The sequence below is a fragment of the Strix aluco genome, chromosome 15 (assembly GCF_031877795.1).
Source record: "Strix aluco isolate bStrAlu1 chromosome 15, bStrAlu1.hap1, whole genome shotgun sequence".
Lineage (NCBI taxonomy): Eukaryota > Metazoa > Chordata > Aves > Strigiformes > Strigidae > Strix > Strix aluco.
Window position 1 is genome coordinate 3,267,561 of NC_133945.1, and position 21,172 is coordinate 3,288,732.

Below are 21,172 nucleotides of genomic sequence, written 5' to 3' on the forward strand. Positions count from 1 at the left end.
TATTCTGTATCTGAATGGAAAAAATCTCATGTTATTACTAGAAGAAAATGAACACTCACAACTTTATTTATACATCTAAAATAATCACAGTAATACCGAGTATTACAAATTTACTGACCACATAGCTGATTTTTAAATTTAAATGTACATTATTATAATATGGATATTGCAATATTAGAAGAAATAATAATAATGTCTTTTAAATATTCCAATATTTTATTTTTAAAAAACCCTGCAGTGAATCATAGCATATTATTTCTAGAAAGTATTTTCCAGAAAGTAATGCAGGCAAATGAATAAAAATCTTAGTTGGTTTTTACAAACCTACTGCTAGAAGAAACTCTTTGTCAGCTTTATGGTATTCTACCCTGATAGTCTAGAACAATGCAGTTGTTCTAGAGCATCAGTCTCTGCAGTGTTGCTCACTTGGAACATGGTGCAGAGCAGCATTTGGGGTTGAGTTTCTTATTACATCAGAACTGAGTGCAGAACAGAAGTCAAGAGCCAGCTTGATGATCACATTTTAACGTAGTGTGGAAAAGTGTGGTGGAAATACTGATAAAGCAGAAAAGCAGTGTACTCGGCTGGGAGCGACACAACAGTCCTAAAGAATTTGTAATATTCACAGCTCATGGTCCTTCAAACCTGTCAGTAACTGTGCTCAGAGTAGCATCCTTAGAGTTTTTAAACATCTGTCATTGCCTAGAGTTCCTGTATCATAAGTATTTCTGCGTAATAGTTATTGACCTTTTGTTTTTCTTCCTGAAAGTTACATGCACATGACTTTTGTGAGCCCCATGTGCTTCTCCGCGTCTGGCTTAGAAACATTATGCCTAATTCCAAAGGTGCTAATTATTTTTACTTCATTACCATATCAAGTTACCAGGCAGGTCTTCTGAAAATCTCATGCTTGAGTCCTGTATATGTGTCTTATTCTCCAATTTGGGTGCTTGAGTGGCAGTTATGCTCTCCAGTATTCACTGTGTTACGTGCCTCTGAGCATTGCTGGGCAGAGCTGGGTGTCCTGACATAGCACTAATCTGAAAATGTCACAGCAAATGTTAAAGTAAGCTGGGAAGAAGAGAAATTAATTTGGGCTGAAGTATCTGTGCTTACTAATTGTTTCCAATAATGTAAGCTAATAGTATCTGTGATCATTAGGGAGCCCAGGTAACCTTCTGCAGATGTTTGGTCTCATTGTAACACTGAAGTAGATTTTTCAGCAACGTGTATGGCCTGTTGTAGCTGCGTACCCTTTTCATTTTTAATGGCATGTCTGTTTACATTTAGGATAAACCCAAACCTTTGTCTCAGGACACAAAAGAAGTGTTTGAAAAAATGCAACTTAATTCTTCTGCATTCCCTTACTTTACAGTTCGAGTGGTTAGAGTTGCTTTGTCTTTGTACTGTCTGGGCTGTGCTGTGGCTGGGGAGCAGGTGTTGCAGCTAATGAGAAGTTCCTTGAAGAGAGGTGGAGGGAAGGACTAAAGTTTCATTAAATTTAAACAGCTGTTAAAATCATCACTTACTCTATAGTGAGTTTTCTGCTTTCTCAGATTGCATGTTAACTCCAAAGCTATTGTCACTGGTCTCCTATAGCTTTTTACATTATTATTATGGAGGAGGATAACTTTATTCAGACAGAGAAAATGTGTTTGGTTACCTCTTTTCTATATTCTCATCGCATATACTCTGTGTCTGCTGCAGCTGACCCTGCTGACATATAGCTGTGATGCTCTGTCAGGATTCTGACAATCCAACATTCTGTGCTGTACAGCAGAGGGAGAGGGCAATATAATATAATATATATAAAATTATGTGTTTTATACATATGTATATAGATGGAGCCCATCCAAATAATAATTGAGGGCCTCTGCCCACAAGAGTGAGCTTTGTGATGTCTTTCATCCCTTAGTTTTAAATTATAGCATATATTTATAGAAAACAACTCCAATGCAGATCTCCTTGGAGATCTTTCCCCTTTCAAGTCTGCTCTTTCAGCACGGTGACTCAACGTAGTCGTTTTCCAGGCCGCGGCGAAACCGAGCGGTCAGGGTACGGCTAATGACAATGACCCGGGGCGCCATGCAGTCCTCCCGCCGGTGAAGGATGTTCCAGATGAGAATGGCAGCTGCCAGCGTGGCCAAAAGACAGGCTCCAATGTTCAGATAGCAGGACCAGGAGAGGTTGGTGTATGGTCCGATGCGGTAGAAAGTCACCAATCCGATAACCAGAACAAAACCTGCAAGGAGAACGTGAGAATTATTTTTAACGAGTTATTCTCTTGAATTTCTCTAGGGGCAAGATGCATTAGGCCAACATTCATGAGTCTGTAAAGCCTTTCCATCCCTGTTGTGATGTGCTGTGTATGTTCTTGAAGGCACATTTGGGCGTGATGATATGTGCAAGGAGTGGGTGCCTGAAATGGAGTCTCAATGTTAGATTTAAACCTGTTCACTCTGATTTAAATTTATTACTCCCACTCGGCTGTATTTCACTTTGTGGTTTTTTTCCCCATCCTCCTGTCTCACTTACACAGATGTCGTCTTATTTCAGTTGCCAACACAGAAAACTGGTATATTAATGATAATAATAAAAATCTGTTATTCAGAATACGGTACGCTTATTCTGAAATTTTAAAATGTCTATTTAAAGCAGGCCACTATTGTAAACTGCAAACGTGAATAGTTCAATATCTTACAGAAATAATAAAAAAAATGTACAGAAGCTTAAAAAAAAGGGAAGGTGAAATAAATGGGACTTTATGGTCCTACTTTTTCTATACTGGAAAAAAGTGATATGACACAGGACTAATATCATGCCTTCAGAAGCTATCAAAGGCAATGTTTCCACTCCCTAACCTTAAGCACAGTAGTAAATTCCCTAAAAAGTGGGTAATACTAGAGTGATAACACTGCACTTGTCTAGCATTTCCATCCAGATGTCACAATGTGATTTGCAAAAAACTGAAAAGAATATTTTCCACATTCTTTTTGATAGTCACCACTGATACATAGTAATGTCATTTCAGAGCTGAGGTGGGGTGACTTTCCTAGTCATCCAGGAGGTCCGTATTAGAACAAGGGGCAGAATCTGGATCCCTTGACTCCTGCTTTTTCAGGTTACTAAGACTGCCCTTGCCCTGAAGAATGTATGCAATTACTTTTCTGCCCTCTGTTTATTGTATTAATCTCTCTTTCTGTCCCTATTCTCAAATAAAACTACTTTTCAGCTTTTGAAGAGAAGTAATTTATACATGTGATTAGATTGAATATAGAAATACAGAAAGAGGCAAATGTCTCACTAACCAAAAAAAGGTTTTCTCTTTGTTCTCCTACACACTTCCTTAACAACCACCATAACACAAGAAATATCACTGACAAAAGGACCCCTTCATGAAGGAAGACTAGAATAAACAAAGGCCCATAAACAGCCAGAGGATTCCTAGATACCATCTTCCTAAGTTCATGGGCAAGGAGATGTCAAGAGCAAGTAAGTTCCAGTGGCTCCATGCTGTTTTCCCAGCCACGCTGCTTGCAAACACTGTTCCCACACATACATGGCAACGCTCTCAAATGGTGTGACACCTGGCTCTGGTCCTTGATTTTCCATGAAAGAGCACATCCTGAGTATGCACTGTATGAAGTTTTTTTGTAAAAAGAGTAGTAGTAATGCAGTGAAGATGGAAAAGACACAAATTATATACAGATTAAAAAAATAGAGAATGGAAATTAAATACAAATAGGAGAAAAAGAATCAACCACTTCTTAAGTAGGTGTGACACTTTTACTATTCTGAGAGTCAATCCTGTGAAGGCTGAATCCCCCTCCTAATAAAACAAGCAATTCAGTATTAATTCAGGAGATGTCTGGCATCCTCAGCTCTCTTGCGTCTACGTAGAAGGTGGTTTGGAACTCAGTTGTTTGCTACACCATCTCCTCCTGAAGTAGCACTGTCCCACAGATGGCATGTACCACGGAGGGTTTGAAGTGAGGCGTCTCTTCCTAAGGATGTACGAGGAGGAAATAGGTTCTTAGAGGAGGAGTAGCTTTTTCCTGCTCTTTTGCCACTCTGCAGTAGCCTTTGCTGTGAAAAAAAGTCTAATGTATTCTGGATGGGTTTTAGGCTGTTGAGTCAGTTGTGAGGACATCAATTAATAACTCCTTGATTTTGTCAGTAAGTCTAGTAGTTATTTAATGATTCAGCTTAGTTATAAATGAACAAATTTAATCTGGGAAAAATAAGGCCACGTCAAGCACACTGACTTAATTGAGTTGCAGAAATCACTGATCTATACAATAATTGTTCACTAGCACTCCCAGATTGAGACTTAGGAGGTCACTTCAATGTTAGCCAAGTTGGAGATGGGATCCCAAATACACACGTGGTCATCTAGTGTTATTTCAAAGCAACAGGTTTGAAAGTTGCTTCTTGACTCCTGTTCAAAAAAATACTGAGTTACAGTTGAGGTAGAAAAATTGTGAAGTTGTGCTTTTGACAAATTAAGTTTGAATCTTCATTTTTTTCAGTAATCACTGTTGGATGACACACCTTGTATCAGTTCATGCATGCTTTTTAAAATCCGGATCTCCTGAAGCCAGGCAGATGTTACCTCTGCCCTTGGATGGGCTGTTGAAGGGAAGTCATCTGTCTCTGAAGGAGTTAATTTTTCTGTATTTTCATATGCTTAGCTCATCACCACGTGAAAGTGTGAATGTTCTCTCTTTGTGCGTTCAAAATCCTCACTGAAGTTTGTACCTGTTTTTTCAGCATTCACAGAACACTACTTTGGTCCCCAAAGCCACAGTTAATTGTGCTCTCCTTTTCTGTGATGTTTTCTTGAATTCTCATTACTTCCCTGTTTTGTGTTATCTGGGTCTTGTATGACTTTTATCTATTCTTTATTGTTAGCAGTAATAGCATACAAGAAGATTGCAGCAGAGCTGGGAAACAAAATAGTTTTCCCTCATTTCCCATGTCATTCTTTGGGTTCAGTTTGTCCTGAGCCACATGCTAGAGGAGAGAGATCAGATCCTGTATTGTGGAATACATCATTTTTTTTAAACTCTTCTCTGAGATGTCTTAGTTCCCCATCTGTGGAACCAAGATGATAAAACTTATTTTTTCTCCTGTGTTTTGTTTTGTATTTCAGGGCTTTGGGAGCAGAGCATGTTAGTTGTAAAGTGCTTATAGAGAATGTCTGCCTCTACATCTACGTTTGAGGTCTTTAGGTCTTATAATACAGATAAAACACTGATAGTGCTTTGCTTTTCCACAGGTTGCAGCACACTTTTCAAAGGATGCTAGATACCAAATTTCTCATGAAGGTAGGAAACTGAGAGAAAGGGAGATTGCTTGCACCTCCTGAAGCCAAGCTGTGGACCTGTTTTTTTTCCTTCTGGTTTAAAATCTGCAAGAAGGAGAGTCTTGAGGTACAAATCAAGAGACCCATCTTACTGATGAGTCTGGCACATGCCAAAACTTTGTGTGGTCAGTTTTCCTTCTCAGTTTTCCTTTCAGAACTCTTTTCCAGTTTACATACACTTTCACAGGGAATCCAAAAGGCATTAAATAAATAAAAAAAAAGTATGAAGCAAATCATAAAAACCTTAAGCAGGAAGAACTTTGAACCTAAGCTGTTTGTACTAGTAACCACTTACAGGTTATAAATATTAACAGTTATAATGTTTATACACAGATATTAACAGTTATAAATATTAGTTATAATATTTATATGTAGTTATAAATATTAAGAACAGTCCACTTTACACTGTCTTGCATTATTTGAGGCCCTCTTGGCAGAGGGAGCTAGGTTCAAGGAACACCAGTTACACAGAGTAACCCTGATGCTATGTTGTGTCTTGCAGCTTCATTTGTGGTTACTGAATTGTGACTGGTGCTTTCCCACTGCAGGTTTACAGGTATTTACTCTATCATTACCTCTAGCTTAGAGAAGCAACGGATGATTAGCATTTCTAGTTTCCTTACTGAAAGTCAGGTCTGCTATGCAAATCTGCTGGGAGAAACCCTTCTGGCTCCTGGTGTGTGTGAGAGCTGTACTCCCCTGGGCAGGAGTTTTGCCCCATTCTTTGCTCATCTAGCCCAGGTAAGCAGCAGCAGTCTATACACGTTCCTTTACGGCACATGAGAAGTAAATAAATGCTGTAGGAATATTTTCAATATTTAAACTTTTTTCCAAATACCCAGCTTTTAATTAAATTACTTAGATTTTTCTTTCTTGCTTATGTATCCCTTATGGCCAATTACTGTCCTAAATGACTCCACATCTCCATGCCAGACCAGCCACCTTCATGAGCTTCCTTCGATTTGATGGAGCAATTATCCACCAGGAAAAAGCACTAAGGCTTCCTTACAGGTCCCAAAATAAAACTATTTGTGCTAGCATGCCTATTTCCCTTCGCAGGCCCTTTGCCTGAACCCTGATCAGATGAGCAGCCAGTCATGCAAGAGGTTTTCTCTCCTTTTGCAGTTCTGCACCAGTGTCTGAGCAGGGGGGAACTGGGAGACAACGGGTTTGAGAGCTCCCCGACTTGGCAGATAGCAGGAGTGAGTCACTGGAGCTGTTGAGTGAAAAACGTAGGATCTGTTTGGAATACTTTGCTGCAGGCTAGACAGGAACTGACATTTAAGAAGACAGAAAAACATGACAGAGGTGCAAGAGTTGGAAACATGTTACTGTAGAGAGTTTCCATAATTAGTTTTACAGTTCTGCCAGTGTGAGCTTCAGAATTAAAATGTCACTGTGAACATTATTTTCCAGCATTCTTATTTCATATTAGCATGACCTGATGCTGGATTTATAAATGTAGGAACTCAAGAGCAACGGGTGAAAAAATCATACTGATCCAAAAAGACTGAGTTTGCATAGGATGATATTTGAATTTCGATGAATGCTGTTTTTGTAAAGATGTTGTGTGAAAACCCCCAAAGTTTGCTTGGAGAGACTTTGTCTGTAATAATCAAAATTAGACTTCTTGAAGCAAAGTGTTCCAATGTGTGACTTAGGTTTTCCTTGTCCTTAAGAGTGGTCTTGTACACCAGCCAAGAATTGAGATGGAAACCTTGGCAGCAAGTCTGTTCTCTAAATGACTGGGCAAACACATTCAATTCACTTATTTGTGCCAGCCTGGCCCTTCTCCTTCAGTGGTTCCTCTTCCTTAGGAAAAGTAGAACTTTTATTTTTTTTTATTCCTTTGTTATATGAATGTATCTGAGGAGTAGTGTCTTCCTAGTTTGGATGAAATCTTGTGAATGTGTGTACGCACCACTTGGTTGCAAAGCCTAGTGTACTGATGCAATAATAGTTTCTGTAAGGAAGGAGAATGAAACTGAAGTTTGACTAATGTTTTATTTTTACTAACACAGCTAAAGCAGAGTATTTTCATGATATTGGTATCTCCTGTTGTGCTTACTGCCTTCACTGTGAGTGTTATTAGCGTTAGGAAGTCTTTGACAACATTTTAATTTGTTGTCTTTGAATACTGGTAAATATTCAATTAGTGTATCACTTTGGTAAGAATTTAGTGTAGGAAAAATGGTGCTGGAATTCTACTCCTGCTGATGGTTGTGTAATATGGGTATAACTCAGTTGTTAATGTAAATATACCAGTGCAGAATTTGGCTCTGTATTCGGAACAGTTACAAGTACACCTATAAAATTGAACCTTGTACTAAGAATAGCTTCTGTCTCCATGACTAAAACTGACTGTGGTGACTTTTCACTTTTTAGGTAGATATCTGTACCATTGAGCACAAATGGCTGAACTTTCAGTATTTCAATAAAATACCTGGAGGGAGACAGTTGACTTCCCAGACTATTTCCCATAAGTAACTCTATTAAAATAACCAGAAGATTGCTCTACTTGCCATCAGTCTTCTTGATCTCTTAATTTACAATACAGTTTGAGGAGGGCTGCAGATGGGAAATATTTTCAAAATTTAGTTATGAAAATATTAAACATTTTCATCTGGTTTAGTTTCATTTCTGTTTTGAAGCAATGACAAGACTTTTAGATGCATGGCTGAATTTCCCTGAATTAATTTCATTAGTATGTCAATCAATTTCACATCATTTTATTGTGTATTGTCTAAAGTCTGCACAGAGGCCACATCTTTACTAAAAATCCTGATGAGATTACTTAAAGTACTTTATTTTCCCATAGAGCTGCTGTTTATCTCTAGTTGTTTCCCATCCGTAGCAAAACAAGCCTGGATGGGGGGGGGGGGGGGGGGGGGGCTTTTCCGCTAGGGAAGGAAACAGATAACAAATTCACTAGGAAGACTTTTGGTTGGGACAGTATTGACTGTGTGAGTGGGGGTGGGTTGGGAGAATGTTACTTTTTGAACTTACATTTCAGATCTATATACTGAATTTCCTGTTTGACTGTAGCTGGCTGCAAGCCAGCTACAGATTTTTAGCATTTTAAAAGAACTCTCGCTGTCACTTTTTTATTTCTGTGATAGTTTTTCCCAGGCACCCCTTGATTTGCATTCCTCCTTTTTATTAGTACAGCGATAGTGCAGTTGAAGAAATCTACATTATGATTTTTCAGGGTTGGTAGAAAGTCTATATTGGGAGTTACACTCCTCCTCTTTACAGCTTGTCCTATAGGATTACTTTTGCTGCCAGGAAAAGGGAGAAGGAAAACAGAGCAGACAGACTGTTGTTGAGAATTCACAACCCACGCTCGTGCAGCAGAACTGCAAACAGAGAGGGGAAATTTTTCACCCCCTTTTTCTATGCACCCCATAAACATTTACAGGGAATGATTTAGCTGCAATGAGTCACAAGCCTGAGTAAGCTACTTGTAGGAGCTCAACTATATTTGTCAAAGTGAGACAGATTCCCAAAGTGTGACTGCTATAGGACTTAGGTAAATTATTAATCAATTTGCACTTTTTCCTGTGTCAGCTTGGCACAAAATAGAGTGTTATAGTCATTGTAGTACCAGGCTGAAAGCTGTAGAAGTATGCTTGCTTTGGTTTGTGATGCCACAAAGACTTTGGTGGCCTTTGAGTTTTCAGTTGTACAGTTGTGCTGAGTCCAACAAAAATTTCCTTCCAAAGATCCTGGTAGAATGTAGCACCTCTTAGAATTAAACAAGTTATGAGTAGCAAAGCTTCTCAGGGGCAATAGGACCCTCTTGTCCTTCGCTTTTCCCCACTGAATTACAATGGCTTTCCACTTGTGGTGTTCTTCGAGTTTGTCAGTCCCTCTTTGTCTTTAACTTGATAAGCTGGGAGATTTATTCAGTGTAATGCAGTGAATTCTACTTAAGTGGGTTGGAAATCTTCAAAGGGAGGCGCAGAGCACTGTTTTAACAAGTTTAGATATACTGACAGTGAACTTGCTTTTTTTGGTTACTTTTTGGAGGTTTCCTTAGAAATGATGCCAGTCCTTGAACTGAAGATTGAAAAGCATTCCCTATGAATTGGACATCATTCCCGTTGGGCAGCTGTTTAAATAAGACTAAATGTGCAGACTTTCACACTCAAAGTCAGCTGCAAACATTGCTTGGCACCTCACATTCAGAGGCAGCTGGAGTCAATGAAAGCTCTGCTTTTGATTGCAGTAAACTTCCTATCAGACACAGTAAGAGCCGTGTTCAGCCTGAGCAAAAGCAACTTGTGCAGAGAGTCACTGACAAATGATCCTCCTGGAAGTTTCAGTGGTCATCTTCTGCTTCCATTTTTCAGGTGCTCTGTCCATCTCCTGATGTGTCAGAGGGTAGGAGTTGCATAACTGTGGATCTAGGTAGGCAACTCAGTTTCAGACATTTTAGGAGACATCTCCATGTATATATAATATGTATATTCACAAGCAATAAAGTGAATATTTGAATTAAAGAACTTTTCATTTCACATGCTTCTTTCTGCATTACTGCTGTGTCTGTTATAAAGCATGTTCCTTATACGTGCATATCCCAATGATATTTATCTACCATATTTCTAATCAAAATATGTGCCCTTGACATTGAGATGCTACAACAAATCGCCTGCTACTCGTATCAGTATTTAGACATGAAGAATACATGCAGATCTTCTCCCTGCTGCAGTCATACAGTGGGATAGGCTTTCATATTTTAAGATCTTTGCAAATGTGGTTCATTTTGCAAACGTGTGAAAAATTGTGAGGTTTGCAGTGCACGTAAAGAACAAGCAAGTTTGGTGAAATAAAACTGAGAAATAATGAAAACATTTAGCACAAATCAAGCAGTCAAGTTCTCTCTTTTTGTTATGATTTTAGGTTATTTACAATGTCTCATTTATTTGCTTCCTTTTCAGGAAGTATTAGGTTTACAGCTCCACAGATTTCATCTTAGAACAGATCTGGCTTGAGGGTGTCATGAAGGAAAAAGGTGGAAGGAAGTAATACAGAAATCAGAATCACATTGCTGTCATGAATATCTTCAGCTATATTCTCCAATGGCTGCTTTGCTTGGTCTGTTCTGCTTTAAGATTTTCTGGACATCAACCAATCTAAAGTTGTAGTACCCAGAAAGAAGAGAGAAGGTAAATGGTCTAACAAGTGTTTGATGTAGGTTTAATAGCACAGAAATGAGAGTATGCGTGAACTCAGACTTCCTGTGGTGCGTTAGGGGTCTGGAGTGAAACACACCGTCAGCAGAAAAACACAGGACGAAAAGATGGAATGCAATGCTTGATGTTCAAGAGAGAGCTGAGATTGTAACTTATTTGGCCATAAGTGACAAGCTCAGCAGGAACACAAAACTTCTTAGTGTTCAGGATATTATGTATTAAAGTCATTTAATGCTGAAAACAGTTTGGTAAGAATATTAATCATTATGATTTAGGTTTATTCTAATCTTGGACTTCCAGAAACTAGGAGGAGACCTAATGTAGGGCATATTTTATCCCTGATTTTCCCCATTATGTTTCTAACATTTCATTCTAAAGTCTGTGATAATCACCACTGTACAAGATCGGAGACTTGGCTAGAGACCCTTAAGGTCTGATCCAGTCTAGCAGGTTACTGCTTGTAGTAGTTTAATATTCTCTGAAGTGCTCTTTATTCCCTGTGGATTTCCCTTTCTGACTGCTCTTCTGTCAGCTCTGTTACTCATCCTATATTCAGCACATGGAGTTTGTAACAGTTCCTTGGAAAAAAACAGAAAACCCAAAACCCTCTAGAGGGAAATTTCTGAGCATTGACACAAAATTCCACATACAACGCTGGTTCCATTTTCACCACATGCCTTTTCCAAAGCAAACAGCTCAGCTTCCTGTTAACTGGAAGGTGTGAGGTTGCAGAGCTTTGGAGCTGTGTGAATCCCGGTGCTGTCCCAGGAGCAATGCTGTTTCCTCTCTTCTTTCCTTCCTCTTTGCTTCCTGGGGCTTTATTTTCTGTCAGAGGTCCATCCTTTTTGAATGACTCTCAAATGCTTGTGCAGGTGGCAGAAGTGAAAAAGCAGGGGAGCCTGGAGTCATCACAAGCTCCAGTGTGATCAGAGATGGTTGATTTGAACTTGTGATAGGGGGTTGGAAGATCATACTTAGTACACTTAAGTTTTCTGAAACAAAAAGGACTTTTGTTCAGACTTTGGGAAACTGCAATGAAACCCACACATAATGTTTCAGTGGGTAAACTCCGATGAAAAATAAAATTCTAAGCTGACTTTGTGAATCTGAGCCATATACCCAAGCCTCCCTCCACAATCCTAGGTTTCATTCTAGGATTGAATGACCAATGACCATTGCGGTTCTCTTCAGCACTTGCTGGCGTATTTCAGGATAAAAGTTAGAGATCAGACAGAAGTTGGAATTAGAGGGGATATGATTCAAGATAATTCTTTCTGAAATTACTATCAGGATGAGGTATTGCAGAACAATTCTCCAGATCATTTGGATTTTGAAAAGGAAAAAACAGGAGGTGGGTGCTTGTGTTTTCAGTAACATATTTGAAAGTGTAATAAATGGAAATTACCCAGCCAGTACTAAAGCAATGTTAAATATTCTTAACATTCTTAACATTCTAAACATTCTTAAATATTGTATGCTTTTCTCACACAAACGATCTGTCTGGCCTAAAGTACATTGGCTTTAATCCTTAAAATGAAGTAGGGGAGAGCATCACAGCGATTTCTCCTGGGCTGTTTTGCATGGATGAAGTGCTTTTAAATAACAAGCTTTGTATCCACTCTTCTGATGGTTTTGCCTAATATTGCTACTTTACATTGAAAATAGATGAGAGGTTACCATCTCGGAGTGGAGGCTCTGAGGCTGAGTATTACCTGTGGCTTATAGGACAAGGGGCGGCCGCTCTCCTCCCCTTCAATAAAGAAATGTTGGTCTTTAGAGGTAGCAGCAGTCCTTCATCAGAGCAACAGGAATGCTGGACTTGCTCAGAGTTTTGTCTGACATCAGAGACATCTCAGTGCTAATGTATAAAATGCTGTCACCTGGGCCCAATCCAGGGAATTTGGTGGACGGGGCTGATTTTCATGGCCAGTTTGAGTGGCTCAACATTACAGACCACACATTGGGTTCTGTGAAAGAGGAAACAGCCTCTTTTGTCCATACAAGCTGTATTCTGAACTGCCTGTCCTGTGAGTGCAGACCCTTGATTACCCAGGTAGTCAGCAGCTGACGTACCACTGTCCTGGAAAACTAGGGAGGTCTTCAAGAAGTTTATTTTATATTGGGATAATGACAGATATGATGATTCCTTCCCTCTTTTTTCAAACATATACGTTCCAGAAGACTTCAGCTGGTTGTTCTAGACATCAGGGAGGAATTTGTTTAAACATAAAACTTCATGCTATTAAGAAATGAGATGTAAAAATGAATGTCATGTTACTGACTGCAAGGCAGAAAACCATCTGGAGATGGTGAAGGAGAGCATGGCGTAATTGTAAAGGAGGATGAGGAAGGGGGGCAGGAATAGCAACCAGTCATTGCATTATTTCTGCAGATGGGAGACCTTTGATTCATATAGTGCTATGTCTGTCTTTGTAACTGTCACGAGCTGCCAGATCCATCTCTTCACACCTTTTGAACACAGGTAGGCAGATGAACTTCTTGGTTCAACAGCTTCTTCAGCCGTTCTCATTAGTGTTTTGTTAATCATTCTGACTCTGGCTTTCCTCCCCTCTCCCCTCCCAGCACTGGGGATTTCAAGGTTCAGCTTGCATAACAGGTAATAGCAGGCATTTCCTTCTCCTGTGTCGGGATATCCTGGCGCCCTTCAGTCTCTCTCTGACTGTGTTTAAAACAGACTCCAGCACAGGAAAAAAAAAAAATAAAAAAAAAAAGGGAAAAAAGCGCCCAGTCTAAAATTAGCAGCCTTGATAGAAGAAAGGCACATGGCTGTCCACTGTGCTGTTTGTCAATGAAACAACACAACTAAACAGGGCCAGAATGCATTTCCTCTCTGGAAAAAACAGGCATGTTGAGTTTGGGGGAGGATGGGAGGGAATGAGAGTAAAGCAGGCATCACACCAGTGATCAGGGAGAGCTATCCAGAAGGTACCCAGAGTTACAAAGACCATGGTGTACATGAAGAGGCTGTAGGGAGGTCTTGTTAGGGCAAGGCTATGACTGATGCATGAGGGTCTTGTTGCACCTGGAAGCTGGATCAGATGCTTTGAGAGTTACAGAAACTCTGCAGACTCCTCCTCTTGTTTGGAGTTCAGGTTCATCATCCTTAATGGGTGTTTACTGCTGTGAGGACCATATTTAAATGACCCAGGCTAGATTCTGATCTCGCAGCATTGCAAACCTGAGGTCTCAGCAGGTTTATATCATTCTAAATACTCTGAGTTTTTAAAGTTGAAATTAAAATCTTAAATAAAACTGTGTTCCTTTATTATAACCTGTTGCTTACATTAACAATAATGATATATTTTTAATCCAATCTTGTAAGCAGCTTGAATGTTATACTCCATTAATGACAGTTTCATGCATGAATATTTTATAGGATTGGACTCGGTGTAATAAATACTGAGTGACTTATGGAGTAAAGAAAAGTGTGATTGCAAAATGTTCACAGTTTGTTGCCACTGCTGTCAAGATGGATTTGTAATAAAACCATTTCCTCCTTTCCTCATTCATTTCTGTATACAGTCTGCATCCATGAGAATTACCGTGGGAATTTTATTTACAGCAGTCAATGTTATGAATTGATTTCAGCTTTGCTAGATTGCAGACGTATCTGTCTATCAAAATCCAGCTGGTGGTCACTGAGTAAAATCAGTTAGCTAAAAGCAAGTAACCATGTTTCAGCAAGACTTCAAAAATTTGCTTGGCCATTCTGCTCTGCTTTCAAACAGTTCCTTTGGTATATTTTGTCCTGCTAAATTGAGGGATTACATTGCATCTAGTTGATTTCTTTCATGTTTGCCTTCCTGGTTCCATAGGAAATAATAAAGGCTTGTTTTTCATGGTTGGCAGAAGACTCATTCTGATATATCCAAGATAAAAGCTTCTATTCATGTACTGCAGAATCTCATGGGGAGAGCTTTTAAGAGACAATGAGCTTACTTTTAGATTTAGGCCTCTTTGCTATTCTTTGTCACTTGAAAGATTTATAAAGTAAGAAACTCTTTTCCACCTGAATTTAATAGAAACTAAGTAATTTTCCATGAGTAAAAAGAAGTGGACTTACTCGCAAGTTGGAACACGGCAGCTATGGCCTCCTCCCACCACTGGGTATCCTGAGAAATGATAGGTAGCTCCATCAGGCCCAGGACGAAGATGAGCTGGCCAGCAGTCAGAGCAACAGTGGCAATGAGGTTACAAGCACGCATCATGTCAAACTGCACTAGGGAAACATAAGAAGTAAGCATAAAGTTAACATGATATAAAACTGGGAAAAAGAAAATCCTGGCTGAGCAGGTATGTGAAATCTGTCAGTCCACAGAAAATGATTCTCAGACACTATTCCTGCTCCCAGCAGCCTGCTGCTCTAACTGCATTCCCTGTGGTCTGATTAACGAAAGATTTTCTTTAGGGTGTGTACTGAATCCTTTACTTACACAGCATCCCGTAAGCATTGCTTCAGTGCAAAACAACCTTCTATGAAACAAGCAGCTAATTTCAAAGGATGACTCACCAGAGGTGCTTGACTTTTGCCCTGTGAAGATTCTACCTGTAAGTAGTAGCCAGAACTGTTTGGGGCAGGAATGGTATTTGTTTTGCATTTGTGTGGTACTGACCGAAATGGAACCTCAGTTCACAAATAGGTTTTCAAGGCCCTAAAATAATAATTACCCCAAAGACAAATCTTTAACAGCCTGGATTTCTTTTTCACCTAGTCCATCTGTATTGTCCTAGAAAACACCCTGTGGATGTTAATGCTAACATCTTATTTGCTTAAGGGAGATTTGTATAGAAGATTCTTAACTTTTCCTTCTTTTAAATTTATTAATCTTTTGGATGCACTAGAAAGACCCTCATATTTCTATCTGTGTGATGAGGGAAACAGTTACAAAGATGTCAGTGCTTGACAGTTCAGACAGAGGTGTTATGGCATAATTTACATGTGTAAGTAAAAAGTTACTTTTATATATATATATTAGTGGATGTTGTTGTGGGAGTCTACTACCGACCACCCAGCCAGGTCAATGACACCGATGAACTATTCTACAAGGAATTAAGGGATATCTCTAGATCAGCTGCCCTTGTCCTTATGGGTGATTTTAATTTCCCAGACATCAACTGGGAATATCACACAGCGGACACAAACAGGTCCAAGAAGTTTCTGAACCACGCTGAAGAGAACTTCCTGGTGCAGGTGCTGAGGGAGCCGACTAGGCAAGGTGCCCTCCTAGATCTGTAGTTTGTAAGCAGAGAGGGACTCATGCACAAAGTGATGATTGGTGGCTGTCTTGGTCACAGTGACCACAAAGTAGTTGAGTTTCAAATCATTGGTGATAGAGGGAAAACTGCCAGTAAAACTTCAACCCTGGATATGGGGAGAGCAGAGTTCAGGGTGCTGAAGCAGCTAGTCAGTAAGGTCCCCTGGGAATCTGCTTTTGGAGGCATTTGGGGTCCATGAATGCTGGTCACTCTTTAAGAGCCTTAAGAGTGCAGGAGCAGGCACTTCCAGAGTGTTGGAGGTCATGCAAGGGGGGCAGAAGGTCGGCTTGGCTGAGCAGGGATCTTCTTCTAGAGCTTAGGCAGAAAACAGAAGTGTATGGACATTGGCAATAAGGACAGGCAAGATGGGAGGACTACAGGGATGCTGTTTGCCCCTGCAGGGAGAAAATGAAGGTGGCCAAAGCTCCATTAGAGTTCAAGCCGGTCAGCACCGTGAAGGACAACAAAAAGGGCTTTTTAAAATACGTTAACAGCAAAAGGAGGATCAGAGATAGCAATAGTCTGTTACTTGATGAGGTTGGTCACCTCACAAATAGAGATGTAGACGAAGCGGAGACGTTTAATGCCTTCCTGGCCTCTGTCTTTAACACCGGTGATGGGCCCTGGGACCGCTGGCACCCGGTGTTGGGAGACCGTGACTGAGGGGGGATGACAAACTCCCAGCCAACCCTGAACCTGTTCGAGTCTTGCTGCTCCAGCTGGATTTGCATAAATCTATGGGGCCCAATGGGATTCATCCCAGGGTACTGAAAGCGCTGGCCAATGTCATCGTGGGACCTCTCTCCATTAGTTTTCAATAGTCTTGGGAGCCTGGAGAGGTCCCAGTCGACTGGAAGCTGGCAAATGTTGTCCCAGTTTTCAAGAAGGGAAAGGAGAAAGACCCAGGTAATTACAGGCCTGTCAGTCTCACTTCAGTGCCTGGTAAAATTATGGAGAAGGTTATTCTGGGAGTTACTGAAAAACACTTGAGAGACAACGGTCACTGGTCATAGCCAGCATGGGTTCACGAGGTGAAAGTCCTGCTTAACCAGCTTACGTCCATCTCGTTGACCAAGGGAAGGCAGTAGACGTGGTGAGTTTGGATTTTAGCAAAGCTTTTGGTATTGTCTCTCACAGTATCCTCCTGGATAAACTGTCCAGCACACAGCTAGTCCATAATACCCTGGGTGAGCAACTGGCTGACGGGTTGGGCTGAAAGAGTTCTAGTAAATGAGGTTACATCCCGGTGGTGACCAGTCACCAGTGGGGTTCCTCAGGGCTCAATTTTCAGGCCAGGGCTCTTTAATGTTTTTATAAATGATCTGGATGCAGGAATTGAATGTACATTAGGTAAGTTTGCCGATGACACTGAACTAGGAGGAGCTGTGGACTCTGTCGAGGGAGGAGAGGCCTTACAGAGATCTGGATAGACTAGAGAGCAAGTGCCAGATTCTCTGCCTGGGACGGGGCAATCCTGGTTATACGTACAACATGGGGGATGAGGGGCTGGAGAGCAGCCCTGTGGAAAGAGATCTGGGGCTTTGGGTTGATGGCAAGTTGAATATGAGTCAACAGTGTGCCCTGGCAGCCAAAAGGGCCAGCTGTGTCCTGGTGTGCATCAAGCACAGCGTCAGTAGCCAGCCAAGGAGGGTGATTGTCCCACTCTGCCCTGCACTGGCACGGCCCCACCTTGAGCACTGTGTGCAGTGTTGGGTGCCTCAATACAGGAAGGACATCAAACTGTGAGAGTGTGCCCAGAGCAGGGCGACCAAGATGGTGAAATGCCTCAAGGGCAAGACTTACAGGGCGCAGCTGAGGTCACCTGGATGTTCAGCTTGGAGAAGAGATGGCTGAAGGGTGACCTCATCGCAGTCTACACCCTCCTCAAGGGGGGCAGCCCAGGGGGAGGGGCTGATCTCCTCTCCCTGGTGACCAGTGACAGGACACAAGGAAATGGAAGGAAGCTGCGTCAGGGCAAGCGCAGATTGGACATTGGGAAAAGGGTCTTCACCGAGAGGGTGGTCGGTGACTGGAACAGGCTCCTCAGGGAAGTGGTCACGGCACCAAGCCCGTTCAAGGAGTGTCTGAAGGATGCTTTTAGTGATATGGTTTATTTTTAGGTAGTCCTGTGAGGGGCAGGGAGTTGGACTTGATGATCCTTATGAGTCCCTTCCAACTCGAGATATTCTGTGATTCTAAATTAAATATAAAGAACAAATGCAGAAATTATTACAGATATAGATATCTGGAGTCCTGGCTAGAAACCTGATTAAAATGTGTCTTCCAGCTGGCTACTGAGTGGAATATATTCATTGCAAAGTTGGGTACTTTTAGTCAGGCTTTTTTCCTACTTTTCCTGTTAACCTGATGGATGTCCTGTTTTCATCCTTTTCCTTCCTCTCTAGCAAAAGGTGGGATTTGTAAATATCATTGTGCCAGTTCAACATCTCTTGCTAATATGTCGTTGCTATTCTGAAATAGAAGCAGCTCAGTGTTTAAGCTGGCATATATTAGAAAAAGAAAGACTCTGGACATGAATATCCACCAGATTTTCAAAAGTGACTTAACTGGTTTTTTAGTGGGTGCACTGACCACCAGTATTTGACTCCTGATCTTTCAAGGAGAATGCTAGGAAGTGCAGAAAACAAAACTTGATATAAACAAGCAAAAGTAAACTTGCATCATGGTGATCATTGAGTCTGGCCTACTTTTGTGAGTCAAAAATGAGTTTACCTTTTATTTTCCCCTCATAGGTCATCTTTAGCTTCCAGTGTTCTAAGTAATAACTCATGATTTAATTAAAATGTAATGAAATATTGTGTTGTATCTGAAATAGTTAAGAACCATAGTCCATTAAACTTTTTCATATTGAATAAAATGTTATAACATACTAAGTATTTTTGGTTTTTCCTAGTGAGTTCATCTCTGACCAGAGAGGAAAATTATTTTGCTCAAGAAAATAGTTTGCTCAAAGATTTTGTGTTTAACTTTTAAAGTTGTCCTTTCTAGCATTGGGAGCATTTAGATCTCTTGCCATGTTGAATGCTTACAGGTCGTGAAGCACACTGGCTGGTAACAGAATCACATTCAGACATCTGAACTTTGTAAATATCAGTAAAACTTTTGAGTATTTGGGGCGTTCTTCTGTTCTTCCACTGCAATGGACTTCTGTAATACTTGGAGGACCAATGCCTGCTGAAGAGATAGCAAAGACTTTCAAAGGAGAAATGTATGAAGTAAAGAGCAGGCTCGCAGCCACTATTTTTAAAGTTCTTTAATTTGTTGACAGAGCTATCTGTAGTGTCAAAAAAATAGTTGGTTTACAGCCATAATGAATTCTGTTGCCTTGTCTGTATATAGTATGCATGAGCTTTAAAAAAGAAAAGAAAGCCTCAGTTATTATATACTCTAAATGGGTGAAGCTCATCCCAGAAATACATACTACCCCTTGGCAGAGCAACAAACACCAAATTTTTGCCTTCACTGTTCTTCATGACTTCTTTGTAACACTTAATTGTGTTATAAATCCTTTTGGCTTTGCCATAGACGATATTATATATAGCATACCACAAATAGTAAGCTTATGACTGTGACTCAACTGAATTCCAACAGAATTTCTAATAATTTAGTCTTTAAATAATGGTTCTATGATCACTGTCCTCTCTTGCAACTGGAGAGTGCAGTAGCATTGGACGTGTAACACTGATGATCTTCACTGCTGTTTCTAAGAACTGCACACTGAGGGATGCTGATTTGCCGAATACACTTCGCTGTTCAGAGGGATGTAGGAATCCAACTGATACTTTGCATAGCTGCATCTTCTAACCAAAAAGAAGGTTGCACATCGTCCAGGTTGGAACTGCAAGAGGATGATAGGTAGAATAAAGGAAATAGCTGGTAGGATTTCACTGAATGTGAAGACAGTTGTTTTTATGGAACAAGGTATTACAAGAATTGAGTGCCCTTCCATATTTCCTATTAGGATATTGTTTTATTTGAACAGGTTTAATGTACGATCTGTCACCTTTTGGTTTTGTTCTAGAACTGTACTGATTCCTCTTCCTCAGAGGGGAAAAAGATCAAACTTTTAGTAATGTGTAACTCTTAGAAACTCCATTCTTCTTGCAGTGGAGCTTGTTAATTATATTCAGCCTGAAAGCGCCACCCTGCAGACGGCTGATTTCTTACTCACAGCCATTGTAACTCGGCATGTTGTCAGCTCAGCACATGGTAATTCTCTCTTGCACGTGTGCAGCCCTAAGCCGAGCTTCTGCGACGTGAAACCTCCCAGCCCAAAAGGTGGGAGTTGTGGAAAGTTGCTCTGGCCTCTCTCTATTGCGGACAACCCACGGACAACACTGATCAAGGAAGGGAGTTCAGTGTGTAATTTCAAAGCATTTCTTCAGAGTCTGTACCCAAAGACGTTGAAGGTGTAAGTCATACTGAGGAAGGCCAAGCCACAAAGCTCTTTCCCTGCTTGAATGACTTCGCAATCCAGCAATAAATATTTCTCATCTCTTATAAAATCGGCTGCAATGTTGTTTTTGTAAGACCTGTGAAATTCAGTGTTTACCTTCGTGCTCTTTTACTCTGCCTGTTGTAAATTCCTCAGTAGCCAGCTTCAGTCCTGATGTGTTTTCTAGAGACTTTATAATTAGTATGAATTTAAGGTGATTTGTTCAACCATTTCAAACATTTCTGCTTCATTTACAGCAGCCGTGATCCCACTGTAACTTTCTGTGGCCATTACAAACTTCATCAGCTTTTGCAGAATGATTTGTTAGCCACAATTTGTAAAACAAGAGGTTCCTAATGGTTATAATGTTATAATGTCTGCACAGTTACTGGTAGCATTTGTGTTAACCATTAGCTTCTAGAATCTATTGTCTAAGACTGTCATGACGTAGGTATTTTGTATTTTGGATGTCCTACCTTTTTTGTTTTGAACTCATTATTGTTAATGTCACCTGTCTCCTGAAGTTTAACTGTGAAAGGGGTTTCCTACAGCTAGAGGTGGATGCTTCCAGCAGAACAGACCTGGACACTGCAGAAGGTGTTTATACAGAAGGTCTGACACAGGTGAAGGAGGGAGGGCAATCCAGAGTATATCTCTGCTTTATACACACCTTTCCTTCACCTCCCTTAAGATGCAGCTTGGCTGTTGAGGTCTGAAAGGGAATAGACACTGAATGGCTCCAAAACACTGCTCTAAGTGGCTTTTGTTCATTAATATAAAATGCTAGTCTCTGACTTTTTCCTTCTGGAAGCCCATCCTGATCCCAGTTTACTCTGAGAAGTAGTTAATTGGTGGACAGGGTATCCAGCTGGGTCTCTT

At 40.5% G+C, this 21,172-nt stretch overlaps 2 protein-coding genes across 5 annotated transcripts in view; one reads left to right on the forward strand and one right to left on the reverse strand.

Annotated features, from left to right (window-relative positions):
• The window catches only part of IFT140 (intraflagellar transport 140), a 91,612-nt gene that overhangs the window by 40,256 nt on the left and 30,184 nt on the right, over positions 1–21,172 (forward strand). The gene's annotated exons all lie outside the window — the stretch shown is intronic.
• Positions 44–21,172, reverse strand: part of TMEM204 (transmembrane protein 204) — a 32,013-nt gene continuing 10,884 nt past the window's right edge. Inside the window, exons 2-3 of the mRNA XM_074840723.1 lie at positions 14,645–14,800; positions 44–2,242 (exon numbers count right to left, since the gene is read on the reverse strand). Of these exons, the coding sequence (XP_074696824.1) occupies positions 1,998–2,242; positions 14,645–14,800 (401 nt within the window). The 3' untranslated portion in view covers positions 44–1,997. The remainder of the gene's footprint in view (positions 2,243–14,644; positions 14,801–21,172) is intronic.